The 14176-nt window shown below is 33.2% G+C and overlaps 1 protein-coding gene across 1 annotated transcript; it reads right to left on the reverse strand.

The window, feature by feature from the left end:
- Nucleotides 1–10311: 10311 nt before the first annotated feature.
- LOC136232013 (dehydrodolichyl diphosphate synthase 2) lies at nucleotides 10312–12588 on the reverse strand. The gene is made up of 3 exons (XM_066021048.1): nucleotides 12015–12588; nucleotides 11870–11937; nucleotides 10312–11007 (listed from the first exon to the last, which is right to left on the reverse strand). The coding sequence occupies exons 1-3, from the start codon at nucleotides 12453–12455 to the stop codon at nucleotides 10560–10562; spliced, it is 957 nt and encodes a 318-aa protein (XP_065877120.1). The 5' UTR covers nucleotides 12456–12588; the 3' UTR covers nucleotides 10312–10559.
- Nucleotides 12589–14176: the final 1588 nt, after the last annotated feature.

A 14176-nucleotide genomic window follows, 5' to 3' on the forward strand; every position in this document is an offset into this window, starting at 1 on the left:
TCTGACGAAAAGCTGCTGAGCACTGCCATAGACAGAAGATGCAAGAATCTCATTGGCCAACGACACTGAGCACGTACTGAGTGACAATGACAGGAAGCCGTTTGCCTCCAACGGTTATTTCGAAATTCGAAATTACCGGTGCTTGAAGTGTCACTATATAAAGGCCTCTCATTTGCTTCATTCGTTGCAGATCTTCAATTAGTCGAAACGCTGTCCAAATTCATACTTGAAGTTCTGTGAGAAAAGCAAAGCAAAATCTTACACCAATTTCCAATCATTGTGTAAAAGTCTAGAGTGATTTCAATCATCTAAAGTGTCTTAGCAATTGTTGTTTAGGACAAACACTTTATCATTTCTAGAAGAATAGAAAGGAGAGGCTAAGTACTCGGTTATAGTACTCAGCGGTAGTTATAGGAGTGAGTAGAGGTATAGAGGAAGGTACTCTTGTATACTCAGCTTCTATTGTAAAAGGTTTCGTGCTCTACCTTTAAAGAGCTTAGTAGAGAATTCAAAAAGCTCGAACGAGTTTCGGGGACTGGACGTAGGCGGAGAGGCCGAACCAGGATATGTCTGCTGAGTAACATATTTCTAACCCTTAAACTCCTTTATATATTGCTTGCTATAAAACTGACTAAGTAACGAACTCACGCTGAGTTGAGTGCACTAAGAAGCTGAGTTCAGGAATAGACTCTAAGTGTTATCTCCTGACTCAAGGAAAGAAACAGACTTAGCCACAAGTTGACTAAGCTTGTGTCTTAAAACTACTTAGCGCCGTTGTGTAAACCTTTTCTTAAGAAAAGAAGTCAGTCTTAACAGACAAAATTTTAAATAGTTCCTATCCCCCCCCCCCCTTTGGAACTAACCTTGTCACGTTATAAGGGACCAACAAATCCATATTCATTTAGATAATTCAGGAAATTATTTGAAAGATATTCTCTGCCTCGATCTAATTGAAGTACTTTAATAGTCTTTCTTGTTTTATTTACTTCTTCATTCTTGAATCATTTGAACTTTCTCAAAAGCTTCTGACTCATGCTTCATCAAGCAGATGAATCAATATCTGGTATGATCATCTTATGAAGCTAATGAAGTGATTGAACCTTTCTCTTACTTGTGTTTAACGTATGACTACATACATCTGAATGTACTAGTCTTAGAGTGTCTGATACACATTCTCCTTTATTGCTAAAGGGTGTCTTTGTCATCTTTCCTTTAAACAAGACTTACATGTGCCCATTGATTTGAAATCAACCGAGTCTATAAGCCCATCTTGATGCAGCTTAGACATGTGTTTCTTGCTTACATGGCCTAGGTGACTATCACAAGTAAGTTTAATTATCTATCCTTTAGTTCTAAAAGTAAAAGCACCATCATGATCCTTCTTCTAGAGAGAGTCTAAGTACTTCTTACAGTTCCTCTTCCACTTCCCTTCTTTACCATATTGGTGGCATTACCTTCTTGCTTTTATTGACTTGGGTTTAATGCATTTGTTCTTCTTGGAATCTTTAGAATTGGGAAACTTTCTTTTCTCTCGTGAGATCCCTCAATAACAAGTGCTGACATCACTTTTTTAAGATTTGGGCTCAACTGACTTGAGCATATTCAAGAGCTCTTCTAGAGAGGTCTCTGAGTTTATTCATCTGACAGTTCGGGATGAACTTATGAATAAATTTCTAGGATGGATTGTAGAACTAAGTCGACACTTAATTCATTTTCCATCAAAAATCCAATACTAGAAAGCTTTGGTGATGTAGTCAATCACCTTGACACAAAGTGCCACAACAGAAGAACCTTCTTACATCTTGGAGCGAAACAATCATCGCTATCTCATAGCATTCGCATTTGAGTCTGTTTCTCAAAACACCTCCTCCAAGTGCATAACCATGGAATACGCATCCATGTTCTTATGTTGCCTTTGTAACTCTAGTTCCATAACTGCAAGTATGATACATCCTGTACGTTCGTCATCTGATTGGTGCTTCCGGTAAACATCAATCTTCTTGACAGGAGCATCATTAACAAGGACATTTGGTATCGACGTATCTTAATACATACCCAATCTTTTCGAACTTCAAAACAATTTTGACGATGGGTATCAGTGTATCTTAATACATACCCAATCATTTCGAACTTCAAAACAATTTTGAGTTTGTCAAAACAGTTGGTGAATTTTATCATTTCGAACTTCAAAACAATTTTGAGTTTGTCAAAACAGTTGGTGAATTTTGAACTATTCAATTTGTTATCGGTTAAAATATTATGTAGATCCATTTTAGATATGATGATTCAGAGTATTTACTTTAACTTGAGAATGAGATAGAGTGACGGATGTTATTCATTTGTTTAATTCATTTACAATTTAAATATGTTGGTCTTTTATGTTTTTAAATTGCTCCCACTGTTTTACCAAATTAATAACCCTCAATATTAATTCGAAGAATTTCACAAATCCCTTAGTGAGCTAGGATCCTAATTCCTGAAATTTCACATTGAGTTTGCAAAACAAGCTAGTTTCATTCATTAGGTAGATTCATGCAATCAATCACACCAACCATATGATTCCTAGGTTATTGGGTTACTAACCACATTAGTAACTGATATTGTTTGCTATCAATCCCAACCATATTGCCCATTAGGTTATAACAACATGAGTTTGCTCATCCAATTATCATAATCTAATTTAAGTATTACCTCATATTCGTGAAAACGATTTTCGATAATTCAGGTGTTACCATAAGACCCCAAGCTTGAGTTTGCTCAACAACCTAAAGGCCCCCCAGTACTGCCGGCTGAATTATAATATTAGGGATGGGCAACCGATTTCAATAACTTGCTTATTTACTTAACTTTTAATTAGTGAGGGATTTTTATTTTAAGTCTCATAATCTAACCTAGTCTTGATTTGCTTTAGCATACATCAGACACATACAATTTACATTGGCGGTTATGGACATATCATCTAAATTATTCCGTCGAGTCAGAAACGGAATAAAAGGTCAACCCTAGGGTAAATACTAACTATTACATATGTATCCTTCAGGTCCTCCGTCTTTTCCTTGGTGCCTTGATTTACAACAATATTTAATTTCTATACTACTTTAGAATACTTCAACTAATTTGAAGGGATTTAGGTGAGAGGGAAAATACAATAGAGAGTAGATAAGGCAGAGCACGCAGACCCTATTTTCCAAAATACCAAAAGACTAAATAACAATTATAGAGGGGTCTAGATATGTCCATAACACCAAATATGCAAAGACTCAATTAAATAAATTTAATTGGCTGATTACATAAACTATTTATGTAATATTTTAGTTTAATCAAATTAACCCTTTAAGTTAATTTTACTTTCAATTTAGTCCTTTAATTGACTTTACTATCAAATTAACCTTTAATTAAATCTTGTATCATTTATATTTTATTCTAATTAAAATATATCAAATATAAACTTAATTAGACATTCAAAATATAACTATACAAAATACTAATTATTTGTGTTCAATTATTTTACCAAAATTATTTAACGTGTTTAATTCAACCGTATCACATACAAATAATTAAACATCAAATAACTTTGCAAAATCAATTCCAAAACACAAAACTTTTCAGACGAGAGATTATAAATTATTGTGTTTAATCATTTTACCAAAACTGTTTAACGTGATTAACTAATACATCAAACATGATTATTAAGCACAAAACCCGGTTTGCAAAATCAAATAAAACACATACAATTACCATATCCTTTTATTAATTATAACAATTATGTATTAATAAACTTATATGGGCTGATTCATTGTTCCTAAATTTTAATTTTGTATCAATGAAATAGTTCGTCTAATTAACTGTATCAAATAACTTTAGTTAGACAACTCAATTCAATTTATACAATTTTTAAATAAACAACGATCAAATCATGTAGAGGCCTCCCTAGAGCTTGTTTTGCTATTCCTCTTGGAAATAAAGAAGCTTGGTATTCAGAATTGAAGGGTGTGATTTTTACAATTAAAAAAGCAGCAATTTGTAATTGGTTTCCTTTATGGGTGGAATGCGATTCAGTCTATGTTGTGAATCTTTTTGCTTCGCGATCCACTGATGTGCATTGGAAAATTAGAAAGGATTGGCTTTATTGTTTGCAGCTATGCCATCAACAAATCATACGAATTTCTCATGTTTACAGGGAGGCAAACACGGTTGCTGACTGTCTTTCTAAACATGCGTTATCTCTTTCAGAGCCACGTTGGTGGACCTCTTTCCCGGACTTTTGTGCATCTTTTGTCTATAAGGATGCCAACAGAACTGAATACTTTAGAATCTGTTAAACTTTGATTCCTTTTCGTTTTTACTTGCTTTGTTTGTAACTCTTTTTCTTCTTATTTTAATATTTTGGTTCGGGATTTTTTGTGCCTGCTGTTGCCAACCTTGTTGGGATTAGCTGCTCTCGCTTCTCACCTCAGTAACCAACCTTTCAATAAAAAATTCTATATATTAATTTTAGTTTCCTGAAAACAAAGTATTTAGAAAAATTAAAACAGAAAATAAACGTTACGGGGACCATCACGATTAATTCCAACATATATATAACGGAATACAGTCGCGAGCTGTTACTAGCAGAACCTATGATATTCCCCCAGAGCAATTAAGAAGTCAGGTTGATAACTGACGTTAACCTTTCTGCATTAGGTACAGTATAATACGATCCTTCATCAACTATATCATGTCGGTCAATTCCTTATAACCATGGAACTCCTTATAACCATGGAACGTGTCAAGGTTACATATAACGAAGAGTCCGATTTTACTTGTACAGGTTGAATTCACTCTGAAAGATAAGTTAAGTGAAATGTTCATTTCTACTCTTAACTCTATCACCTTGCAAGGATTTCAGTTAATTCACCACAAGCGGCCATATGGATATATCTCCCATTTATCAGGAGTGATGAATGCTCAATTTGACATTAACTATTCTGCAATTACTTTGTGTGATACCCAACCCTGCTCTCACACACCCCAGGCTCTCACCTGTTGGATCGTGCTCGCACAGAATCAAAGTACCAGACTCCATAATCCAGAATCACTAATTAATGAATGTTTGAGTCTGAGGATTAGTTATACCTACTAATACCAATGAGATGAACAGTTGACACATTAGATAAATCAATCCATACTGTTATCTCAAGTCGGGTCCCAATCCTAATGAACTCCTTCACCGGATCCATGTAACTGTCTAGATATCTAAATATCTAAAGCTTGTGAGATCAGCTTTCTGTCTCGACAGAAAACATTGTTATATGCAAGTCTCAACAGTAATATGCCAACCCCTATAACATATTACTTGACTTGGGTTGGTTTTAAGTCTATTGGTCTATTGCAAAATATAGTCTCACTTCATGCTTGTATGAACACTTTACAACTACTTAAATAAACTTAGGATTACTTTTTAATGAAAGATTTGCGCCTTTATATATAGTTACATTTTAGTGCTATATACCTGATTAAACAAATGATTAAATAAAAAATTTATTCATTAATATTTATATCCTAAAACAATTGTATTTAGGACACTAAACTCCAACAAATATCTCCTCGAAATGAAATAATAAGCACCCCCAAAATTTTCCAATGAACACACCGGCCTCCTACTTAGCATTTCTAAATACACTCAGTCTATTAATAACTCTTTTAAGCCTTTTAAATTCGTTTTGAATATTTAATTTGTGTGGAAAAATCATTTTTATGTCATATTGCACATTTATACACAAAATAAAATAAACAACACAACATTACAACCCAAAAGCAATGAAATAGATACAAATTAAATACAATTACATCCAGACATTCTCGAGTCTTCAATCTACACCAAAACAATGTCCATCTGCAGCAGAATCCACAGTAGCACGATTAGTGGGGTCAAACCATGATAGTTTATACTTAGCAAGGTATGTTTTGGAATATCGTGATACGGGCACATGTAGACCATCTTTCTAAATTGGACCCATGAGGTGTGAAGAGCCTCGTGTTCAGGCTAATGGAAGGAAGGGATTTCGTTCATCAACTTTATTGTTTTGGACGGTGGGAAGTAGTAGGCCAAAAACTCCTTCTCCAAACTTGCCCATGTTGTAATAGACTCGGGTTCTAGTGACCTCTACCACTCCAATGCTTGACGCATCAATGAGAACTGGAAGAGCTTAAAGCAAACGTCTTGTGAGATTTCGTTCATTTTTGAAGTACATACACATATTAAGAATTTATCAAGGTGATCGTTAGGATTTTCTTGTACCTCACCTCCAAACAAACCAATTTAATGGATTAATTGGATCATCCTTGATTTAATTTCATATGAATTTGCTGGAATATTTGCAGCTACTATTCCAGTCAAAGTATGGTGCCAGTGGGGTGCCAAAATTTCGCTCATCGAGCGGCTGTCCAGTCCACCATTCTTGTTATTGGAACTATTGGCATTGTTGTTTTCCATTTCGACTTGTAGTTGTAGGTTTCTGTTCCTTTTAATCATGCGAATGGAACGTTCAAGCTCAATATCAAATGGAATACAAGATGCACCTTTTTTTTATCTTATTTGTATAAGCTAAGAAAAAGCAAATGAAATTTCTAAAATACAAAATTACAATTAAAGTTAACAACTACCGATATGAAAAAAATTAGAAAATGTATAAATTATCACACGAAGAATTAATATTCACAGAAAATGCCTAAACTAACAATTAAAAACCTTTGGTTCGATATTGTTGGAAATAAATCCCTTATAATGGTGCCAAAAACTTTATGCACCCCGAGCTGACGCTCAAAAACTCACTGAGAGATAAGTGAACCCCGTCGTTATCAAGTAATAATATAGAGAAGTCCAGGTATAGAATCCATAGGATGTATATCCTAAGTACCAGACTACTTAATTCTCAGTCGTTATTTAGGTAATGATAAGTTGATTTGAGTTTGTTTTTATACTAATCTACTCCTAAGTTGATCTAGAGCATCTATGAATTCCTAAGAATGAAATTGAGTTGATACGATAAACAAGTATTCGTTCAGTATCCAGATATAACTATGAACCGAATTAATATTGCATAAACACAAAATGATTGAACTGACTTATCCTACTATGGTTCTTAGCACGTGATTCCTACGTAAAGTCATAACTAATTCTAAGGGTTCAGAAACTCGGATCTGTTAGTATGGTGTTGTCAATACTTACAATCTCCGGTATAGATTACCGGATTAGCATCACAATATGAACTAGCAGTCAATGTTTGGAATTATGAATCATTCAATCAGACATGCAAATACAATATTAAAATAGAATCATAAACAGTAAAATGAAACCAAACTGAAAGTTATATTAGAGATGATGGAAAAATTGTGACAATCTTATAACCAATTCGAAATCCGGAGAGATCTTCTAAAGTTAACAAGAATAAAAAGGAAATATATTGCCTTTATGAAACCTATTGACTTGAGCGGTCGTCATTCCGAATTGGAGGTGATACCTTGAGAACTTGCAGCTAGGTGGTAGAGGAACAATGGTAGGATGGATGAATTTCAGATATGTCTCAGATGGATAAGAAATTTATAGTAGCAACTCTAGATTCCTTGGAATGTAAATCTCAGGCCTTTAAATACGCAAAAATTAAATCCTAACTATGAATTTCAAATAAATACAACATCTCAAATATCTCAAATGAGGATTGCCAATTTCAAATTCAGAAAACGCGATCAAAGAAGGCATTTTTGGACTACCAGCTCGTCGTGCTTGCCTTCATATAAGAAGCTAGCTTCATCCTGGCTGCCAGCTCATCAAGCTGGCTTTCAGCAAAGGCTGGCTTCGTTTTGGTTGGTCAACTGTACTCCTTGGTTTTGAATTCCCTGAAAATCTCCATTAAATCTCAAAGGAAATCGCATTAAATCAGTTCCATTATCAACTTAATTAATTTATCAAAAAGTCTCTTTAAATACCAAGTCAAATTGATTAGTTTTTGATAAATTAATTATGTGAAAATTGGATTAAAACAAGTTCTAATTAAATTTGACATTCTTTTATTGAAAATGACATAAATTAACCATAAATATAAGCAAATGCTATAAAAGCAAATAAAAACTAAAAGTTGACGAAAGAGAGATTAAAGCTACAAAAATGACATAAAACGACTCAAAATGATACGAAATAATCTCGAAAAATGTACTAAAAGATATAGGTAAAGTACCTCTATCAAAGTGTTATTGTCTTGATCTCACTAATATGGACTAGTTGGAAATAAGCATGTTAATATCACATTACATGTAATTTTCAAACTACATATTAATACTTAATTCATGTTATTTTGTTAGAGCATCTCCAATAACCTCTTAAGTTGGTTCTTAAGTTAAAATTTGAGGAGGAAGAATGAAAAATCAGCTCCAACATACTCTTAGTGGCTCCTCAAATCACTAAAGCCTCTCCATCCTCTCCATTAATAGGGAGTCCCTCTCTACCACTTAGTGCCTCCTTAATTCATTTTTTTATTAATAATTTATTGTTGATGAGTCGCTCTCCTTTCACTATTGGTAAATATAACAATAATTAATAATTTTAATGATAAAATAATAAATAAGAAGTGAATATAAGGAGTATTGTTGGAGATAATATGTCTTAGTCACTCTTAAATCACTAAGAGTCAATTATTTATATTATTTTTAGAGAGCGTGCTAAGGGGGCGTTTGGTTAAAACTACGGAATCAGAATCGAAAACGGAATCGGAATGTTATGGAATCGCAATCGAAAACACAATTTATTTATTATGTTTGGTTTAATATGGAATCGGAATCAGAATCCATTTGAAACTATTTGTTTCTCTAAATGTCCGGAATCAGAGTCAATATACGAGTTAATATTAATATAATAATAATAATAAGATTTAGTAATATTATATTATTAATAATAATATCTATAGTATAAATATGAAAGATAATTTTTTCAATAGTTATGTACTTATCTATTATATTTATATTGAATTAGTTTATCATTTGTGGACATGATATACCACTGTTAAATTCATGTACTTTTACATGAAAATTGAAATTCAGTTTGCTAATGGAAACGATTTTAATTAAAAAAACAAAAATAAAATGTAAAAATAAATAAGAAAAAAACGTGTGAGAGAAAAAAAAACAGAACAAGGGAATCAATTTGATTCCTTATTCTAACGATGAGAATGGTTGATTTCAATATGGTGGGTAACGTGAATCTCATTACCTATTACATTTTGATTAATCAAACATCAAGAAAGGGAATTACTAATTCTCATTCCATTCCATATCCTATTTTCACGCAACCAAACACCCCTTAAGAGTTTCTTGGAGATGCTCTTATGCTAACATATGTGATCATTGTTGGTAAGGTTACACTAAAGGTAGTTGATTCTGCTTTGGTTCTACGTTGACATGATTAATGGGCGGAATTGTTGATATATGTGCATAGTAAAATATATAATAGTATATTTTGATGTCATAAAAGTTTCATAATTTACAGGGATATATATGTTTCGCCCAAGTGGGAGATTGTTGTTGGATTAAAATCCATGATGTGAGCTTTAAATGTATAATATAATAAATTATGAGCTGTCATACATTAGTATGTTAAGTGATTTAATTTAGTTTATGGACCTAAGACATGTGTAATGACTATGGGGCTTAAATATATGTAGATACTCAGTTGCAACTTGCAATATTCTACTTCTATGATGAACAGAATAATAATTGCAACAATTAGGTTTTTTCTATAAATAGATGATAATGCTCTATAAGGTATTGGCATTCTAAATCTACAACATCCCTCGTCAAGTAAAGATATGCTAGTTGCCTTTAACCGTAAAAGACGAATCACACTAAGGCGTTTCCAATTCCCATCAATCCGTTGAGCAATGAAGGATCATTTGTTTTAGATCTATTCCCCCTCATGCCCATTATGCTTCAAAAAAAGCCTACCAAAAAGCAGGCCCAAGATCTAAAGGGGTAGCTCTTTTTTTCTCTTTGTTATAAACTCGCTATTGACATGCATATAAAGGGGTAGTAGCTCTTTTTTTCTCTTTGTTATAAACTCGCTATTGACTTTCCTTTTATATCCTCGGGTTTTCTAACTTTAGCATGAAAGTTTACGCCGAAAATCCATCATAGGAGAGGTCAACCTTTTCAGAAGAAGTCAAACATGAAGAAGTTAAACCCAACCCAACAAAGTATAATGTTCATTTTGGATTATATATTAAGTATTAATTTTTTCCAAAATGTTCTAACCAATTTAAAAGAAAAATAAGCATGCAATGATAAATGTAAGACATTTTAAAAAGCATAACAAGATTCAACTCAAACATGGAGTAGTTTCTTCATTATTATACACACACACATCAGTGTAGTATATGTGCTTGAATTTTAGGCTTCAAAGCTGAAGCATAAATACAAGTAACTGTAAAAGAGAGCTTGGCCTAACATAATGGCACAGGCTCTTGATAATTTGTATATAAAGAAGAGTATACAATATGGTATGAATTTAAGAAGTTGTGGAAATGAAGTGATTATGAGTAGCGTTGACCGAAACGTCTCTGCCTTTGTTGATATGAAGTTAAGGCCTGAACAAATCCTTCTTTCCCGAAATCCGGCCAGAGTTGTTGTGCAAAGAAAAGTTCAGTGTAGGCCAACTGCCAGAGCAAGAAGTTGCTGATTCGAAGTTCACCACTGGTTCGGATTAATAGATCGGGCGATGGAAACTCAGAGCAGTTTGTTTCCAATTCCTGTTCGATTAGGCTTTCGTCTATATCTTCTGGATCAATGTAACCATCCTTTACTTTGGAAGCAATGCTTTTGCATGCTTTTAAAACGTCGTATTTTCCACTGTAGCTTACCGCTACAAGGAGGTGAAGTCTCGGGTTGTTTTTAGTGTTTTCCTCTACTTCACTTATTAATCTCTGCAATGATGGTGTTAGCTTTGAGGAATCGCCAATAATAGACACTCGAATACCTTGCCTACATCAAAACAATATATAGGATCAAAATCATACACATAAATTTTGTGGAATAGCAGTAAATTTCAAATAATCATTCACTAGCTAGCAAGTGATCAATTCTATAATTTGTGGAACAACTTAACTATCCATTATGTTATCTTCTTGTTTGTTGTCAAAATTAGGAGATCAAACTCAAACACTATTCTGAACAGTTGAACATTGTTACTCGATCCATGTTGAGGAGGCGGACAGGACAGGACACTAGCTTGGGGAACCTCTGCAGTAGACACCATAGAGGCATAAAACACATCAAGATGCACATAACAAGTTTAACACAGAAAACACCTTTTTATGCCATTTGTTCATTAAAACAATTTCCAACCAATCTAGAATAACAATCATAAGATGATGATGATGATAGATAAGGATACAATTTGACTGGAAGTGGGGACGTTGAACACTGGTCCCGGACCATAGTAGAAATTTTGCGGGAATTGACACTAACTAATCATATTACCTCAGGTAAATTTCAGCAAAGCAACTATACTATGCTAACAAGTAGCCTTGAAAGTATTAGGAACACAAAGAAGATACCATTCCCCCCAAATTAATAATACCAAAAATAGATCAAGCAATTCAAAACAATTATAATTTCGTCATGAAATGAAACAATTATGGAATAAGAGGACAAACATAACCACATAATCATTTTCAAAGTTGACTATCAATATGGATAAGAAAAGGCACATATCTGAACCTCATATATAGCTCTTTTCTTTCTAATATTGTTCAATGATTCAATTCCAACATATCTACATAATATTTGTTGTTTTTTACATAATAAATAATCCAGTCAATAGAAGAAAAGAGAGGGATGATACCTCACGAATTTTTCCATTTCTGACTTTAACAGTCTTTCAAATAAGCTCATCAAAAACTTAACTTCTACCTGAAAAATCAATTGCCGATTCAAATCCAAAGCTCTAAAATGGAATTAAAGGAAAATTGAGTTGAGGAGATAGTAACCTCGGGCCTAGTCCAGTTATCGCAAGAAAACGCAAAAACAGTAAGAACTTTGATTCCCCAGCTAGCAGAAAGGCGAATAATCTCCATTAATGAGCGTGCACCCGCTTCATGCCCCCTGGATGCTAACCATCCCTGCTGTTTGGCCCATCTACCATTACCGTCCATGATAACAGCCACATGCCGCGGCATTAATTCTCTCTGGAGGCCGTCCGGGATAGGGTCAGTTTCTTCTTTGACTGCTGAACCTGAACCATCTGATTTGGTGGCAAGAAGTGGAGGAAAACGGCGTCGTAATGAGAGTATTTGTCGATTGGAAGACGGAAAATGGGATATTATTTTGGGAAATTGAGGTGTTAGAGTGTTGTAAATGCCGATAGGGATAGGGAGGCTCAAATGCAGGGCTTTCATTCTTCTTCTAGTTACTTCTTGTATTGTATGCATATGTATGTATGTATGTATATATAGAATGACTAGCTTAGCTTGTCGCCACTCTCTCTTTCTGATTAGATTATATGAGGTTCATCGGATGAGAGTAGTGGTTTTCATTTTCGCTGTTGAAGATTTTGTGGTGAGATGGAATACTGTCAATTTACCTGTAATAATCTCTAGATGAAGACGGAGAACTATATTGCCGTCGTTTTTTTTTTTTGAATAAACTGATTAAAGCCGAATCATGTCACTAAAAGGATAAATTACAATTAAATTATATTTTGATATTCAATTACAAATCTCCATTTCAATCCAACTGCCGATTGGATCACTCCATTAATTAAAATACTAAGGTGGAAGAAAAATAAGTTTCATTTATCAGAATTAATATATTCATTACATGTAAAATAAAATTTGGAGGGACAATATCCTATTCCACAAGTTTCTATAAGAAATATGAAGACTTAGCTAAAACATGAGTAATTTCATTTACAGCACCGTCTACAAAAATGTTATTGATACTAAAAATAATATTTTTACAATCTTCTATAATGGAACTATAAGAGGAACAAAAATATGTTTGATGAATATGCTCCACCACTGACAACGCATCTGACTCCACCTCCACACCACTTGATGAATATGCTCCACCACTGACAACGCATCTGACTTCACCTTCATACCACCCAAATCTTTGAGTTTGATTCAGCCGAGAGCCTCATGTATACCAATAGCTTCACCTTCCCTAACCGAAAAGTTTCTAGCAATACGTTTTGAAAATACACAACAAAAGCGACCAACGCTGTCCCTAAGCATAGAACTAACGCTTAACCAGCCTAACCTAGAAATAATTGAAGTGTCTTTGTAATTTTGGACAAGATCTATAAAACGCCAACTGCTCGTGGGTTGCTCAGTCCATGGCAATTCCAGGCTAAAAAACTCATGATGTGATGATGGGTCACCCTGTCCAGCATAATCCACCTGAAACATGGTTTTTGTATCCATAATTAAACTCTTATTTGAAATGGTCTCCTCCCATCATTTAACATATTTTTTCCTTTTACGTTTTACTTCCATAATCACAATGTCTCAACTAAAATACAATTTTGGGTTTTGGTTTTAATCACTATTTTTATAATATATTATTTTTAAGAAATAATATATTAACTTTTATTTGATTTAATTAATTTTATTTATTAAAATTGAATCGATAACCAAATTTAAAATATTAAAAATAAAAATATTGATCAAATTCGAATTGAAAATATAAAATAACTTGGAAATATAAAATAACTGAATCAAATTTTATTTAAATTCAATTAACAACTTTAAATAACCTTGTTTGAAAACCAACTTAATCACTTAAATTAAAATGTTAAGCCCTTATTTAATTTAAGTGCATTTGATAACAATTATTTCTTCATCACTTAAATTAGTTAATTAAGTTAAAAATCATTTATTTTGATAAGTCAAAATATGTAACTTAACATTTTAAGTTAAACATTATCAACTAATATTTTTATAAAAGTTACATCATTCAATACTTTCAGCACTTAAAATTCAGTATTTATTTTTTCAGCACTTAAAATTCAGTATTTATTTTTTCAGCGCTTAACTTTCAGTTTATCAAACAGAACCTAAGTTAGGGTCTAATTAAAAGAATTAGAAAGTTAAGATTTTTCTTTTTGAAACAAGAAGGTTAAGAATTTTTTTTTTTTTTTGAGGAAAAACGA

Source organism: Euphorbia lathyris, chromosome 6, assembly GCF_963576675.1.
Source record: "Euphorbia lathyris chromosome 6, ddEupLath1.1, whole genome shotgun sequence".
NCBI lineage: Eukaryota > Viridiplantae > Streptophyta > Magnoliopsida > Malpighiales > Euphorbiaceae > Euphorbia > Euphorbia lathyris.